This window comes from Cyphomyrmex costatus, unplaced genomic scaffold (assembly GCF_001594065.2).
Source record: "Cyphomyrmex costatus isolate MS0001 unplaced genomic scaffold, Ccosl1.0 scaffold123, whole genome shotgun sequence".
NCBI lineage: Eukaryota > Metazoa > Arthropoda > Insecta > Hymenoptera > Formicidae > Cyphomyrmex > Cyphomyrmex costatus.
This window is the reverse complement of record NW_017275207.1, coordinates 5,317,918-5,335,808: the sequence shown is the minus strand read 5'-3', so window position 1 is coordinate 5,335,808 and position 17,891 is coordinate 5,317,918. Positions and strand designations below refer to the sequence as shown.

Sequence of the window (17,891 nt, the reverse complement as noted above, 5' to 3'; positions counted from 1 at the left end):
TGAAATTGAAGTTAATTTTTTATACATTAAAATTTGAACTTTAATTTAATTTAAAAAAAGAAACTTTTATCTTATTCTGAAAGCCATGATAAAATTATTGCAAAGTTACGACTTATTATTTATTATAATTAACTATTTTTGTTCGAAAATAATTTTATTGCAAATTGCTTCTTTATGCTAACGAAGTTAGCTTTTAGCTAAATTTCACTTTATAAGTGAAATTGACCTTATGTAATCTTTTTATTATAAACCATATTTTTACAAATACCGTATTTTTACATTATAAACTTGTCCTACGTTTCTAAAAAATTTACTTATTTAAATTAGTCGATAAACAATATTCATGGTTACTTTATCAAGGATAATAGAATAGAAATGAACTTGTATAATGTTCTTATTATAGATGATAAAATGTAATGTACAAAGTAAAGAAAATAAAAGTTACGTTAATATAAGATTTTGGAGAATTGACAGAAGTGCAATTTTAATTTTATATATGTAAACTATTAAGAAAATATTTATAATAATTACTTTTTTATAGCTGTAATTATAATATATAATATATGTATAATACAATATTTCATATTTGTATGTATATGTATATACTGTATAATCTATACATAGAATCAATAGATATAGTACAGGTATTAACAAACAATTTCAAAAATTGATCAAAATTTTTCTCATGCTTCACACTATTATTTTCTCGCTTAAATATAGCAGAATACGAACGATGTAAAATGTATGATCATCTCAGGTATGTACAAAAAGAAAAAGATTAATGTTTTTAAATTGCTATTACTGTAATACTGTATTTCTTTTCATAAACAATGTACACTTATACATATAAGTGTATCTGTGTATATGTCACAAAACATATACATATATATGTGTTTGTGTATAAAAAACAAAAATATGTTATTAAATATCTACTCCTTTCTTCGGTAAATGCAATCAGTATTAAGTGGATTGATTATTATTAAATAAATTATATAGACCGCATATAAGATCTTTAATAGCATCTCATTGATGGTTTCAAATTTATATTATGTGATTTGTAATATTTAGTATTACGGGAAATAATTGGAAAGAATAGGAATGATAATAAATACGCTATCCGACGTCTTCCATCGACATAATTTATTTGGAATCTAATAATAATTAAAATAATTGCGTGACAGGATATTGATAGCAGTCTACTCATTTCCTAGTAAAGCGACAGCATACACGTTATACGAGTTTATATAAATTAAAATAATTATTAATTTTTTTTCTGTACTGAAGTGCCATTGCACGTGTATACTTGATTTGCTTATGTACCTCAAAAAATTTATTTTTTTACATCATTCTAAGTAGACTCATCATATTACATTATCTTAATTCTTTATTTATATATTTATATATATTTATATATAAATCTCCATATTTTTTATATGCATATACATTTATAAGCGCGTGCAAATATACTATGCACGAGATCTCTCGGTGACTGTTGCTCAGTCCACAGGAACATTAAACTCAAAATACACAATAATATTACAATTTATTATTTTAATATATATATATATATATATAAGTCTATCTACATAATATATATCGCAGAATCTATATATAGTGTGAACATCCATGTTTCTAAATATTTACAAAGGTACTGCCAAAGGTATTCGCTTGTTTCTTCTTCTTTTTCTTTAGGCTTGCAAAAATATGGATTGTCAGTAGCTTTTTTATACCCGTCTGCTCGAAAGCACAATAATAATAGATGAATAAATACATTCAAAATGGAGAGAAATTACACTTACATCACAAGCAATTTGTACCAAAACAATAATCTTCGAGCGTACTTTCCTATTTTATGAGAAGAACGGTAAAATATGCGTGTGCATGTAAAAATATCATTATAAACAGTACAATTACGAAGACATGTTTTCTTTATAAAACATTGCTATACACGGTGTATACAGTCGCAGCATGTTAGAGTTTACATATAATATAAAAGTACATGTAGCTTTAGAATTTTATACATACAATGAAATATACGTAAATTTTATAAAACTTTAGTTAATGAGTAGAGACACAGAACACTTTGTAGTTCTTTCAAATTTTCAATTTTTAAAAATATTTTTTAGTTTATCGAAAATATTTAAAGTAGAACAATATAATTATATATGTTTTTAATAATTAAGCAATTGGATTTTAACTATAAATACAGATTCTTTGGATCAATGCGATGCAATGCATTGAATAGAAATTTTCAACTTTTATATAAAAAGATTTAATAAAAAATACCCAATATATTTTACTTCACATAATCTGATTATCATTTTTAAGGTTCTGAAGATTTTAAGTAAACATCAAGATGATTATATAGTATATATATTAAGAAGATAATGTCCTCTCAATATTTGTTTATAGAAAGATAGGCACATAAATAATAGTCTATTTGAGTGGATTAACAAGAGCATTTAGTTTATATGTTTTTCTCGTAATTATATATTTTATGTAACTTTTAAAAAAGAAATTGTTTAATTGAAAAAAAAAAACCTTTTAAAAATTTGTTCTCATTATATGTCTTTGTTTAATATTGATTAAGATAAACAAGATAATTCATAATCATTTTTGTTGAATTAATAGCTCCATTTGAACTTAATTGTTTGCATTTCACAATTCTTTTTAATAGAGAAATCTCGGTATAATTTCTAAGTCACTTCAAGTTACAGGAAGAATTTAATTCTAAATTTTCTACAGCAAAATGTAAAGTAATATATTTTTCCGAACTGAAGGTAATTGTAGTAAGTAGTATTTAATAGTAATAAAAATATATTATTTTGATGTAATTGGGTGTGTGTGCAGAGAATCGTGCGTGATATTTAACATTTTTATGTTAATAGTGAACTTTCTTGTTGTTCAAAGATGTACACTAATTATATATTTGTAATCCATCAATATTTAGGCCGCCTAAAGTTTTTCTTGTACGTATTTAGAATATAATTACACAAATTAATATTTATTATTAATGAAAAAAGAGGCAAAAAACATTCATGCGTAATTCGCAGACGCATGTTACGTTTCGAGTTTATGTTAACCCTTAAGTATCATAATATAATTAAATCGCAAATCTGAATTAGATTTACTTTTTATGCTTTTAATACATTTAATATTGCTTTCTAAATTTTTTTAATACTATTTTTGACTTCGAAAAAATTATACAATAATGTTATTAATAAATGTTTAATCGTAATAATATTTGAAGAATTTGTTATAACGTACATAAAAACAGATAGAAATTATATACAATATTATTATAAACTTTTACAATACTTAAGGATTAATTATTTCTTTGCCAGATAATAAATTCTTCTTAACTACGCGCTTTTGTATATAATAAAATCATATCACAAGTCTCGAATCTTTATCTTTGATCTAGATACATAATTAACATGATAAAATATTATATAATAAATATCACATGGAACGATGATATTTCAATTAAATATAATAGCGACTTTACTAAAGACAAAAGTCCATTCCTTAATCTTACAGATAGAATTATAATTTTGGGCATTACACGTTTTTATTCATAAAATAATAATTTATATACTTTCATACATGGGGATAATAAGCTCAAGCATATGACTGATCCAACGATATAGCTATTTTATTTCCTTTCTCGACCCAATTTCTAAGACGTCCTCTAAGTTCTTCGAGACTTTTCGATTTTGCTTTATTTATCCTCTTGTACTTCACGTCTTTTGGCTTCGTCACGGATCTGTGATTGCTCATTACCCTATTGTACGTCACCTGAAGGAATAAATAAATTTCGTGTGGAAAGATCAATTTATATGTATAACGTGGGCTTTCAAGCTAAACATAAGAAAAATGAAGAATATATTTTGAATTAAAATGTAATTTGTATTATGTTCTAAGTTTATGTAAATTTTGCGTTACATTACTTCATTAGAATGTTTCAATCTGAGTATTTCACAAATATTTTCTAACAAATCGAATTCTCTTATACGCTGATAAGATTTTAAGTAGCTTCTTTTACCTGTGCCTGTTGGCTCTCGTCTCTGGGTCTTTCGCTAGGTGTAGAATCCGTATCTTGAGCCAACCTTTCGAAACTGCCGTAGAGATCCTGAAGCCTGCCTTTTCCGTTGCCTAAGTTTTTCATTCTCCTGTCTTCGTATTCCGAATTCTCTGTCGATTCCGACGGATCCTGATTATTTTCGCTGTCACCGTCCTCCTCCACGGAATACACGGTTTCCAGAATCTCCGGTCTTCTGAGAAAACCGTTGCAACGTCGCATCGACGAATACTTGTTCGATGGTTCCACCGCATCGGACACGGAACGGATCACAGTTACATCAGTAATATTGGAACGAAACCTATGGATTACAATTAGAATACATATAGAATTTTAGATGACCACCAATTTTAGATGATTTATAATTAAAAAAAAAATTGGGAGAATTCTAGTTATAAAGCGCTGTATGTATTTTTCCGTGTACCTATATATGTTAATATTTTGATTTGTACAATAGAGATATATTGCGATTTTTCAATTTTTAATTTCATAACTATAATGAAGCTGATGCAAACTCCTATTTAAAAAATGTTCACCTTGGTGGAGCAGGATCGTCCGCGGTTTCCTCAAGCACCACGGCGCTGTCGCTATCCCCGAGACTGTCCAATCTGTCCAGAGCGTCGCAAGGTGGCGAGTCCCGAGTGCTCGTGCTCCTCTCCGTCAATCTGTTCTGCAATTGCCGGATCATCCTTTGTTGTCGTAAAATAATGGATTCTCGCTGACTCAGACTGGCTTCGATTTCCTTCTGCTTCCTGCAGAGCCTTGACTCGAACAGCAGAAGCTGCGACGACAACGTCCGCAGCTGCTCAGCTTTTTCCCGCGTTAATCGGGCCACCAGGTCCTCCTGCGAAACGTCATGTTGACAAAATGAGTCGATCATATTAATTTCCCATATTAATTCGCGTGTACAATAAACTGCGGCTCTTCAGCCGATAATTCACGTGGTAATTAATAACGACGCGAATTCGTGGCTGCGAAATCAGCCGGCCGTTTCGCCATTTACTGTCAATATTAAGTAATTAATTAGCAAACGATCTCTCGTTGCCATTATCATTAATATTTGTTGAGCACTGTTAATTGATTTCCTCGGTTTTCTCATCTCGGTTGTCAGTAAATACCGTTCAAATGGATACCGCTTACTAGTGTTACTGGATACCGCTTTACTAGTATAGCGTTGGATTGTATTTTTTTCTTCTTTTGTGTCGAACCAATTTATACATATTTATACAAACATCTCTCGAGTCCACTTGCTTATTATGTAAAGTACGTTATCGGTATGCGTGAACGACAGATACGTATGCGTGTCTTCTGTACGCGTCGATACGTGCGTGAAGCTGTGTGTTGCAGAGCGATGTACGATATACCTACACATCGTACAATATATCCGGTCTTTGCATGAGTATTGTGCTCGCGTCTCCTTCCTTCCGTCCTCCTGAACGCGTGGAGGATGAGTCCATTACTCTCGCTATTGTGTGCGATATAAACGGTACCGTAAGACGACCAGGTGCTACCGCCGTTGCGTGTCACGCACTTCGAAGACGGAAGCGGAAAATAATTGACATGTTCGGCCGATAGACGATTATGTGAATGACCGATTAATGGACAGATTCTGCATTAAGGAAAGGGAAGTAAGAAGGCATTTCTTTTATTGTTAGACATCAAAGATGCAATGGTAACCCAATTCTTGTGTTAAATAACATTTTATTATTTTTAATTTCTATATGTGTCAAAATATAAATCAATTTATAATATTTCTCTGGTTAATTTCAAAGTAAGAATCGTTCATACTAATGTATTTTAAATTAAAGAAAAATAAATTTATAGTTATCGTTTCATTTTATAAACAACGTGTAAAGAAAAATAATTAAAAATTCATGTGATCTCGTTGCTCATATTTTTGTAGAAAAATAAAAGCCGCAGTACAGATAACTTTTAAATTTTTCATAATTGCAAAGAGAAAAGAGATAAGAATTTTATTTTACATGCAACAAATGTATCAAGTTGATATATTTATGTTGATAATATGTATTATATATTAAATATGAAAAATACTAGTTAGGTAAATCACACTTGTTTTTACTCCAATTTAAAATACACATTTCTCCATTTTCAATAATTATCACATTAAAGAGAAATAAGGTTCTACAAGAAGAGATAGAAAACGTACAAAAAATAGATAGCTAATTAAAAATAAAGAATTTTATATATATTCAAAAACTTTCTTTTAAACCGGATTCCGTAACATATCTACGCAATTTGCGTGCATAGGCATATCATGAAAAATTGTCTTTTACTACCGAAATGAATTCATCACAGTATTAATATTCCCTCGTTTGAATTAGATAAAATTATATAGGAAAGTCGTTACTTGACAATCGGCCGTCCCGCTGGTATTTTCCCCGGCGTCAATTAAGGGAGAAAGAAGATCATTTCGTAGCAATTATTCCTTCGCAGATTGCCAGCAAATTTAGTAGGAGTCCTTTTTTTTCGCAAGTCTACCCCCGCAAACCGAGAATCGCTTTTAGTCACGCAAAGTCAGACGCGAAATCGTAGGATATCACGAGACGCTCCCGGCTTATCCCAGAAATGCTCGGAAATTTCTTTACAGCAATGACTCGTATCGCTTACCCGTTGGATTTGTCTTTCCATTGGCATCGTTATAGGTCTAACGCAGATCCATCCAATTTGAGCTGGAGAGCCAAAACGTAAAGCCACCGACGCAAAAAGATTTAATGTAAGATTTCATAGACTGTAAGTGTTGATGAACGCGGTTTAGACGCGTATCAACATTTTATAGTCTCCGAAATTTTATCCATACTGATTTTTTTACGTCAATGGCTTTGCATTTTGGCTCCGGAGCTTAAATTGGACTGATTTAACGAATGTAGAGTATCCAAGGCCAAAATGTATTTCGAATAAAAAAATTAGAATTCAGATTTTCATCAAAATTTTTCGAAAATGTTTAAAAACAAAAAAATATTTCTGACAAAATGATAAAACTTTCGATAACAAACTATTTGATAAAACTTTTATTTTTTTTTTTTCAATCGATTTGTGCTTTGGTTTTAATTTAATGGATATTTTCCAATTACAGTATCTCTGTGTAAGCATATATAACGTTTGTTTAAAATATTCACTCGTTCGCATCGTAAAGCTGCAAAAATATGTACCTTTTCGCATCTAAATGGATCACCATGTATCTAATATTTCACTGTCCGTAACATCGGTTCGTGGACTGAGCGTGTTTTATGGTTTTCAGAGGTAATAGCTTTGATCGATCGTTCTGCGTTCCTCCCGACTGATTTCCTCGTCGAAGACGACGAGTGGGATTGCCTTTGCATGTAGAAATCCTTCCTGGTAATTGAAACTTACCTGCAATTTAAGGGTCCTTCGCCAGGCGAGCATTTGGTGGGCTTGTGCCCGCTGTCTCGCTCTGAGTGCCGCTATGACCGACTTGGCTTCCTCCAATGACGTCACTTCCACCTCGTTACTGTCCTTCATCGACTCGCCCGATAAGTCACTGACTCGGCGGCCCTCGTCGATGGTAGCCAATATGCAGCTGTCCATCGACGTCTCGTCGAAGCTGCGAACAGAAAGTGGTGCGATGAGCGATTTGTCAGTCTACACTGATCGGGACTATCTTTTTAACAAGTTATTTTAAGATGTGAAAACGCCTTCAAGTAAATTGCTGCTTAAGTGATCCCTTTTATTACGAATGACAATAGGGGGCATCGTCAAGAGCATTGTAGAGAAATGCGATTACGTTAAAATAAATCGCTTTATTGTCTGCTTATTAAAATTATTGTCTGTATACTTTATGAGAGTTATTTATTCTTTTTATTAGATCTTTTAAACCCACTTTTAATTTTAACTTACAATCTCTACAATATTCTTTCTTTCTCTAATCCAATTTTAGCGCGTTGTAAAAATTTAATTATAATTTAAAAATACTATCATTAAGAACGTTAATGATTTTAGATGCGTTAATTCTGAAAATACCGTATCATTAGAATTAAATCTAATTAATTAAAATCTAGTCAAAGTGTAGTCAAAGCAGGAACTGCAGTTTGCGTTCGGATATGTGCATAATAATGTAGGAAATTTTTTTAGAACAATCGAAAGATTGGAAACCGATATGTCTTTTCCGGACGATTACATACACTTCGATAGGATTTCGCAAAAAGAAAAGCTCGGAAAGCTCGTTTCCTCCGAAGAGAAAAAGCAACGTTCGCGTTTGAAAACGAACCTACGTGATTTAAGATTTGCTTGGGTATCTTTCGCTTCTACGCGCCGTTCTCCTTCATTTTCTCATCGGTATAGTAATGAATCATCCGACTATACAACTATATGAAACTCGATGCGAGCAATAACGCACGATAACCACGCGCGCGGTAACTGATCCTAATACCGAGAAACGCGATCGACAAATAAATCAATGATTATGAGAACGATCCAGCTCCGGTTTAATACAGCTTGACGATCAAACTGGTACGAAAGCGTACGCGTGAATGATATATGTGCTCGGTGTTATTATTTCTTCGTACACGTACAATAAAATGTAATGTAAGAACGAAGCAAAACGATACCTCTGTTGAATTTACAAGAAACTTTCGACATACTTAATAATTTCACAGCTCATTATATGTATATATACTTTTTTAATTTTTTTTCTAGACTGCTCTGTAATCTTTATACATACCGGCAAATATATTTATTCTTTATTTATTTTTCCTTTACAATCGGTAACATAGACATTTTCGAATAAAAAGCGAGGCAATCTTATTGAGAATGTATAGATATAAAGATAAATACAAATAGCAATTTACTTTTAAGAAATAATATAATTTATATGTATGTGCATAGTATATATCATGATATATTTGGTGGGACAGCGAAACAATCATCTGCGGGACATCTGGTCTTATTACGTATACATTACAGCTGTTGGTTGATATACGTGTCCGCGGAATAGAACATCTCTAAAAATCGAAGTTGCGCTTGCATTGGAAACTTTAGCTTTGCCTTCGGTTCTCACGAGAAAACACTATAAAAACAGTTTGTGCCATACGAGCCCAGCGCGATATCGATCTCTATCTAGCCTAGCATCGCATCGTACATCAAACGCTGTATATACCGCATTTCTATGCTCAAGATCGACCGAATGGACACGCGGCTGTATGAACTCGCAGTGTCTGTCGTCGAGAACGTAAGCTCGCTCTCGACTAAAAGCAAGCTTTAAAGAAGAATACAAGGTTTGTATAGTTCAATTGTAAGCAAAATTTGCAAATTCATTTTTTTAAGGAAAATAATAAAGAATACAATTTTCTGTTCACACAAGTGTTATTACTAGTTATTTTAAAGTGTAGAAATGAATTTGTAATACAAAGGTTATAAAAAAATGTAGAAACTTTTTGTATTGTTGAGGACAAATCAGAAAATTTTGAATGTCTTATATTTATATTACGATTCGGTAAACTTCTAAGGAAATAAATCTATTATTTTGTGATTTAGTTTTCTTCAAGATAATTTAGTCTATAGACTGAATCCAAAATTGACCATTAAAAATGTTATAATAACAACATAAACATAAAATTTTAATTTCTGCGTAAAAATTGATATTATTTATGTTGTTACCATTTTGTAATAACATTTTTCTAATGTCTGTTTTAAGTTCCCTTGTAGGGCAAAGTTTTCTGAGGAAATTTAAACTAACAAATTAGGCAGAAAATAGTATATTATTTCCTCAGACGTCATGGAATTATGACAAAATACTTTTACAATTACAAACTTTTGTAATTATTCCTTTTTTTTTGTTTTTTTACGACTTTTTTAAATATAGTTTAATATAATTTATGTAAGAAAAAAAATGTAAATTTTAATGGAGATTATTCTTGTAATAAAACAGCTTTTCGTAAAGTTAACTTGAATTTTCGTTCTTCCATGAGTATATAGATGTAAATTTCACGAATAGTTCAGGAAGAAAATTAAGATTGTCTTACAATTTACAATTTATAACTTGAAAAATCTAAATGCGTAATATTACAAAGCGCTTTCAACGTGAAACTTCTGTCAAACGTTCATTTATAGTTTCACCCTTAGTTTCATCCTCTAAGACTGTACTATAGTCGGAATGCGAAGAAGAAAGTACACGTCTCTCGTCGTAAGCTACTTCACGATATACACCTGGAGCTCCGTGAGCTCAAAGAGAGACAGTTGCGAAAGTTTCCTTGTTAAAGTCATTCCCGGTCGTTACGCATTCATTCTAATCGAACAGAGAGAAATCGGAGGAAGACTGCGAAACTATTAACGCACGTAATCTACATAACAAGCGGAGAGAGGCTAAATCATTTATACGAATTTATATATGCGATTTACTTAACAGCGATGATAAATCGATTGTCGATTATTATTTCCAATAAAAAATATTGGGATTGTGGTTGTCAAATTTATTGATGGCTATTATTTATTATGGCTGATTATTACGGTCAGCTGAAAATTTATAATGCACAAAAGTGATAATGTTTGGAAAGCTGCGAATGTATTTATGGAAAGCATTTTTCCCGTTAGCTTTCTCTCTCTCTCTCTCTCTCTCTCTCTCTCTCTCTCTCTCTCTCTCTCTCTCTCTAACCTCTGACTAATTAAGTCCGGATAAATTATGCATGAGTCGTCTGGCTGAGTCATGCCGCGTGAATTTGACGTTTTCCCTCTCGGAGGGCATCGATCGCAGGGTAACCTGCGTGAGAGAACCGGGGACCGAAAACCCCCGCGGTGCGTACGATAGGAAAGACACACGTTTCCACCAGGTAACCCCGAGAGCGAAACCACCGCTGCGATATAAATGCGTTTCCGTCGCGGGTAAAAATACTGAAATAATAAAATAGCAAAACGCAATATCCGCGCGAGGCAACCTGAAGGATGACCGAGGACTGCGAGATATTGCGATCGACATGAGCCACAAATGTTATCACGGTTATTACTCCAAGTATATGTTACGAGAAATTAATATGTAAAATTTAATTATTATTTATTATAAATTATTATTTATTATTCATTACTCGTATTCTCGCGTAGTCGGATACTCGTTATTAAAATGTATATGTGGATTGATTGTGTCGATTATTATTACCAATTAAAAAATATTAGGATTCTTGCAAAATTTATTGATATCCAAATTACTTATTGACGGTTATTTATTATGATTGATTATTACGGTTGATTGAAAATTTATAATGCACAGAAGTGATAATATAATATGTTTAAAAAGCAAATATTTTATTTTAGACTTTGCACTTTTTGTTATCTCTCTCTTATGACTTTAGTTATCTCTAGGTTATTCAGCTCCCAACAGTGAACGTGATAATTAGCGATTCCATGATAATTAACTGCACAGAGAACTATTAACCCATTGTGGTCTGCTAGTAGACATTAAAATAACCGAATAATTAGGGACAAATTGTAAAACTTTAATCTGAACAATAATCTCTTTTTTTTTTTTTTGTTTGAAAAAACATTGCTTAAAAAATATTAACTACATATTTATTTCTGTTAGTGACATTTTATTTCTCTTCTATATATTTTATTATTATACTCGTTATTACAATAACAAGAAATCTCATCATCTCTTAATTAAACTTATAATTAAAGTATTACCAGAAAAACACACAAGACTCATCAGTTTCAAACATTGTACTGTCTCCAGATAATTAACAACAAAAGAGATAGAATCAAAGCATGTTTTTCCTTTAAGCAAAAAATACATTCATCCCATTCCCAAAAGCAAGTATCAACCGCAATCTCTGTCACTGATGAATATGACAGACCAGTCGAGCTTTTCTGACGGATTAATTCGAGTTGGTCATTGTATGGGGCAGGTCTCGCGATACGTCGCCCTGAGGGCTCCAAACATCTGAGGTGGATTCTGGTAAATATTCCGTACGTGGTATTTCACATGCCGCGTATATGTATACATAGAAAGGTATGCACATACGCACGTACACACACATATCGATTGTGTGCTGCGGCCAGGTGGACATTGTGCGCGCGAATCCACACGCACGACGCGCGATACGTGGACGTGCGTACACGTAGACACACCGCAGAAATACCGGACGCTCCGGGAGCGCGGATAATGCTCGACAGGAATTACAGTCAGGTGGCGTCAACCGTGGAGAGTACCGTGAAACCGCATATTGCCGTTTAGGTCGTCATCGAATTGCCGAACAGACGTTTTCGCAATTGAACGGATCATTAATTTTTAGACAATATGAGCCGTGTAAACAAACCTGATCTTCAAATTGAGACTATTCGCTTATAAATTAGATAAATGCGAAACGAATAAAGTACAAATAAAGTAAAAATGGAATTATGAAAAAAAAATATCGAGAAATATATATAAATGTAAATGATGTGCAATCAGAATATAAAAAAATAGAAAAAAATAAATCTAAAAAATATCTCTCAAATAATCTGTACAACGTATCGTCTGTATTAATATAACTTGAAAATTAACGTAACGTGCTGCGTTTATACATGGCTGCAATTCGTTAAGTAGCAAAAAATTATATCTATGTAAAAAATTACATTTTGTTAAACTATATTAAATAAAATTGATTCCATCATGTGCTGTAATTGCCTTCATTAATTAATTAATGTTATAAGACGCACATCATAATAACTTTTTTTTAAATTTACATTAATTTACTTTTAACCTATGTTTCCGATTATGTGTTATTTTAAACTTAATTAATTTTCCTGATTAAATACATACAATTACGTAATTTCATGCTATATGAATTTTTTTGTAAATCAAAAAACAGATGCATGCCGTTTACACGTGATATATCAAACGTAAATAGCGGATTGCTAAATTATAACTCCGACTCGAATATTTGCAGATACGAGTAGCAGATGCAGGTGTACGTTAGAAGACCGCAATCTTCGATTATTACTCTGTTAAAGCTATAACGGATGTTTTCGATAACGTTATACCCTCGGACGATATACCTACATACATATATCAACTTGGTAAGTTCCGATCGATGGATCTGGAAAACTGAAAATATCCAAACATTTTTACAATAAAAAAACATATAACGATATATATTACCAAGATCAACAGTAAAATTAACAGAGCATTTATTTTAAACGACTTTTACCGTGTATTTTTGTATTCGCATTTGCAGAAGTACTATTCCATGTTGCGGAAGAGAAAACTTTCGGAAAACTTGCGAAATAAACTGCCGACCAAGTAATGAGCTTAAATGGGGATTAGTACGCTAATTAAGTTATATTCCATTCAAGTAATACCGACTCGTCTCTAGAAATATCTCTCTCGTGTTTGCGGAAACCTCTCTAGTGATTTATCTCTCCATCCTGGATAATCTTCGTTGAGATAGCTTAGTTCTTTGAAGGAAGACTTCTATGCTCAATAACCATTAACTACTGTCGAGATTTTGTAAATATTGGAGCGGTATAACCCGTGTTATCGAATACGTGACATCGAGCTAAATTTTCCTTTCGCGATACCGTAAACTTTGGTAGATATTCGATATCATGTACCATGTCTGTCATATTCTACGTTGATGTGAGCGCACGTTAAAATTATCACTTAAAATAATCTTGAGAATATGTAAAATTACATAATATATAAAGTGCATGTCTCTAATTTTATTTCTAATTTTATATTTTGCAATACAATATATTTCGCTTGAGCGACTCGGAAGAATTGTTTCCAAGAGAATATAGATCAATGACTTTTTAGTTATAATTTACTAAAGAAGGTCAATTACTGTGATTCGAAGAATATAATGAAAGTAACGTGATATCCTGTGCAATTGTATGGAAATGACAGGCCAATTGTATGGAAATTTATTCAAACATTATTTTAAAAAATTGAATGGTTAATTAAAGACATTAAAGATAAAAATATTACGGAGTAATATATTGTGTATCAAATAAAAGTTAATAGCATTGAATTCGTTAATCTTATTTGAGAAATTTTGCACAAGGAATAAATGAACAAAACATAAAGAATTAAAACTTTATTTATTTAGTATCTGTGCCTGTAATAATACAATATTTTTTCGTATTTTGATTACAAAATATTCATTTTTATGATACACATTTTTTTAAATAAACTACAACAAAAGGATTAATTTTGTGTAGTTTAAAAAAGGAAGCATTTCCTCGTTGCATGCATTTTCATGCGTAAGAAAAATTCCAAGTATCGTGATAGCTCGCGTGTGAGACGGTTTTATGAGACCAGGAAAATTCGAGCACACCAACTGATGTACTCTTAATAAATCTATGTAATAATTCAGCACGCTAGCGATCTTGCAGTAATACGCTGCAGACCTGTAATTCATACTTGCGATCAGGGAAATTGAATTTGCGCAAGGAACGAGGAAGTTTGACAAAGAGGCCTTCGTGAATTGCTACGATTCATAACCAGGACTATCTGCCGATAACGTGGCAACGTTACACAGCGGTAAAATTTATTAGAACGACAGGTAGTGGTGAAGACGAAGATGGCAGCTTGGCATGCTTCGATATTGTATATAACGTAAAGATGTTTGGTCGCATAGTCATAAAAAATTCTTGTCATTTATCTTTTAACTAAGCAGGTGTAATTACATTTGGCATACGTCACGCAGGTGGATATTGCATTCGACATGTGTGAATGTATATGTAGAAGAGTGTTTCTTGAAGTTTTGTACACTATCATAAATTCATTAAAAAACAAGAAATATTATCAATTTTATAAAAATAAAAAATATAAAAATATTTTATAAAAGTAGATAAAAAAATCTTTATGTTTGTAAAATTTCAGCTTTTTTGAAAGATCGAAGTATTTCTGCACAATTTCATCGTGCAATTTTGTTTGTTTAGTTATAATAATATTGATCTTGATTTATTTTTCTTTTATAATAACTCTGGGAGCAAGTAAATAACCAAAGTCATTACAATCTCAACGGTAAAATAGCTTTTAGAAAACCCTCCGTAAGAGGGAAACGTTTCTCCGCTGTGGAAGGGATTAGAGTGTAATATCATTCGTTACGCTCCTTCAGAATGCATTCTGCTCTCGTTAGAAACGTAGAAAAATTTAAGCCGTAATAACGCAGATGAAGTACGCGCTTCGACTCCCTGCATTATGCGGAATGGAATGGAAACGGAAGCGAAGAACATTGGTGAAGCCGAAAATCGTAACTTTTCACATCAGTAACATAATAACGTAATTTCTCAAGGGTGAAATATAACTTCTACTACCAAGAGCCTCGTCCTCCCTCCATACGCATATCGTGAAAATAAGCAGCTGTCGCTCCGATATATGGCGTCGCCGCGTTGGTCTGCCCAAAATTGGCGTAATTCCGACCACCCTATCGTCCGGAAATGATAGCATCTGCCAAATGTGTCTGCAACGGTTACGAGATTTTATAGGACAGATACGCCTGTGTTACAAGACACGTTGCATGATGTCTGTACGTAGGACAGGATGTAAATTTATCTTCACGTAAAGTCAGCCATACGTCACTCTCTCTGCCGCCTATGAATCATTTCGCAATAATACCTATAATGCAATTATATACCTTTCCTGGTGACTATAAAACTCACACGAAGCATCTAAAAAACTATACATTTTATTGATGTTCATGATATTACCATATTAATTTTCACATAATTATTATAATTGCTACACTCCGGCTCTTCTTTCTTTTTCTTCGAAGAAGTTTTCTTTATGTGTACATTTTTTGGACATTTTTAAAAATAAAAATATAGTCGCTTCATTTTCAACAATACAACTAAGTAACTTAATAATAAACCAAATAACTTCAGGACAATAACACGCTGTTTGCAGCAAACATCGAGATAATGAAAACATGTACAAGATCCAAAATGAAATTACCTCAATGATGATTTTGAAGTTTCAAACAAAACAACATTGTGATATCAAAGGGACATTCACTCTACAGTTGTAGTTGAATTATTAGTACCTCGCTATTAGCAAGAGTAAATATCAGTTGAGTCAATTTACCAATATTACCAGTAAGTCAGTTAAGAGCAAATACTACAGTAAGGTAAGTAATCAAAGAAACCGCAGAAGACATATCACTCTAAAAATCGATTATTAGAAGCTAATCAAAACAAAACTGTATAGTGAGATAATTGAGATATCCAAAAGAACGATCAATTAAAAAGTAAAGAATTAAAAAATGAAGTAAAAAATCCACGTCTTATAAGTTAGCGGAATTGATTTTAACTAACATTTTTATTTGTTGCTAACAAGTTGCTAAAAAAAAAATTTTTGTTGCTTTATTAGCTTTTTTTTTAAATAAAAATAAATAGTTCCACTAAAGAAAGATTAAGTTAGCGGAACATTATTTAAAAAAAAGAAACAACTAATAGAGTAACACATTTTTTTCTTTGACAACTTATTAGCAACAAATGAGCAATAAATAAAAATGTTAGTTAAAATCGATTCTGCTCACTTTCCGCTAACTCGGCTAACTTATAAGACGTAAAAAATCCACTCTAAAAGATACTTTTTCTGGATTTATTTATTATTATACATCAATATATTACAACAATATTAATATAATAATATTCAATAATCGAGAACTGGATTAATATTATAGATAGAATAGACAGAAAATTAAACTTAAAATGGTCTTTCATTCCACCAAGAATTAAATCGTCATTTTTGATAATTTGTCAAAGAGATCGTAAATGAAAAGTGCGCGAATGTTCTTCATAGGTACCATGTATAAGACACCATAAAGGCCTCAGCATTCGACTAACGCGTCCCGTAAGATTAAAGGGTAGAAATCTGGTATAAAGGATAAACCTCGTAAAGGGTAGAAATGTGGTCACCGTCGTGCAGCGTACCGAAGTGCATTTTAGCTTTAACGGATCCGCCCGCCGGAAACGACAAGTACGGTCCACTTACGGTGCTGTCTGGTCTGTATAGACACCGTTCACGAAACCGTAAAGGTGCGTTTGCACTATGCGGGCTCTAATAAATGAATGAGACGATCTTAATTTAGGTACTGAATTAACGATCGACGTTCCTCACATCAAACGTGGAGGAGAAAGCGAGAGCTGTGCTATAAGCTTAAAAGATTGTAAGAGCTAAAACACCTAGAAAGCTCCGGGGAAATTGAGAGAAAGTCAAGGAACTTGCAAACTTTGCCTATATACCGTAATTTTGATACAGCATTCAATCGAATTTATTCCATCGTCGCTCTGCTTTTCTTCATAGTGCATTTATGTATAGAATATAAAATTATAACTTTTATTATATATATAATTTTATTATTATTATAAATATATATACATACTTATAAATAATTAGAAAATATATTTTTTTTAGTACACACACGAGAAAGAAAGTTTTGTTGAAGTATCCAAAAATTTAGCCAAATACAGAATTAAAAATACTTCTGTTAGATCATCAAAATAATTATGTAGAACGCTCAAAATACAATGTAATTTTTAGAATGTCAAAATTTTTTCCGCATTGCTCATCTCGTGCTTAAGATCCCACATAATTATCTTGATGGTTTGATAAAATGATTTTCAGATCTGTATCCAACTAAATTTGTACTTCAGCAAAATTGTTTTTTTTCCGTATATAGAGATGACTCTTGCAGCATGGCGATCTAAATTCCGCGAAATTTGATTGAGCTCAATTTTTGAGATATAAATATATACAAACGCACTCTAAGCACACTGTCGCTACGAGGTGACGCCGACGGGCACAAAAGAAGGCGGTCACCACCACGACGGCTTGACTTATCACGCGTGGCGACCGGGA

At 32.2% G+C, this 17,891-nt stretch overlaps 1 protein-coding gene across 3 annotated transcripts in view; it reads right to left on the bottom strand.

Annotated features, from left to right (window-relative positions):
• Positions 1–3,504: 3,504 nt before the first annotated feature.
• Positions 3,505–17,891, bottom strand: part of LOC108782320 (uncharacterized) — a 149,524-nt gene continuing 135,137 nt past the window's right edge. For all 3 annotated transcript variants that reach the window (XM_018550576.1, XM_018550575.1, XM_018550577.1), the window contains exons 2-5: positions 7,454–7,664; positions 4,618–4,925; positions 4,046–4,382; positions 3,505–3,798 (exon numbers count right to left, since the gene is read on the bottom strand). In XM_018550576.1, coding sequence (XP_018406078.1) covers positions 3,622–3,798; positions 4,046–4,382; positions 4,618–4,925; positions 7,454–7,664 — 1,033 coding nt within the window. In that variant the 3' untranslated portion in view covers positions 3,505–3,621. The remainder of the gene's footprint in view (positions 3,799–4,045; positions 4,383–4,617; positions 4,926–7,453; positions 7,665–17,891) is intronic.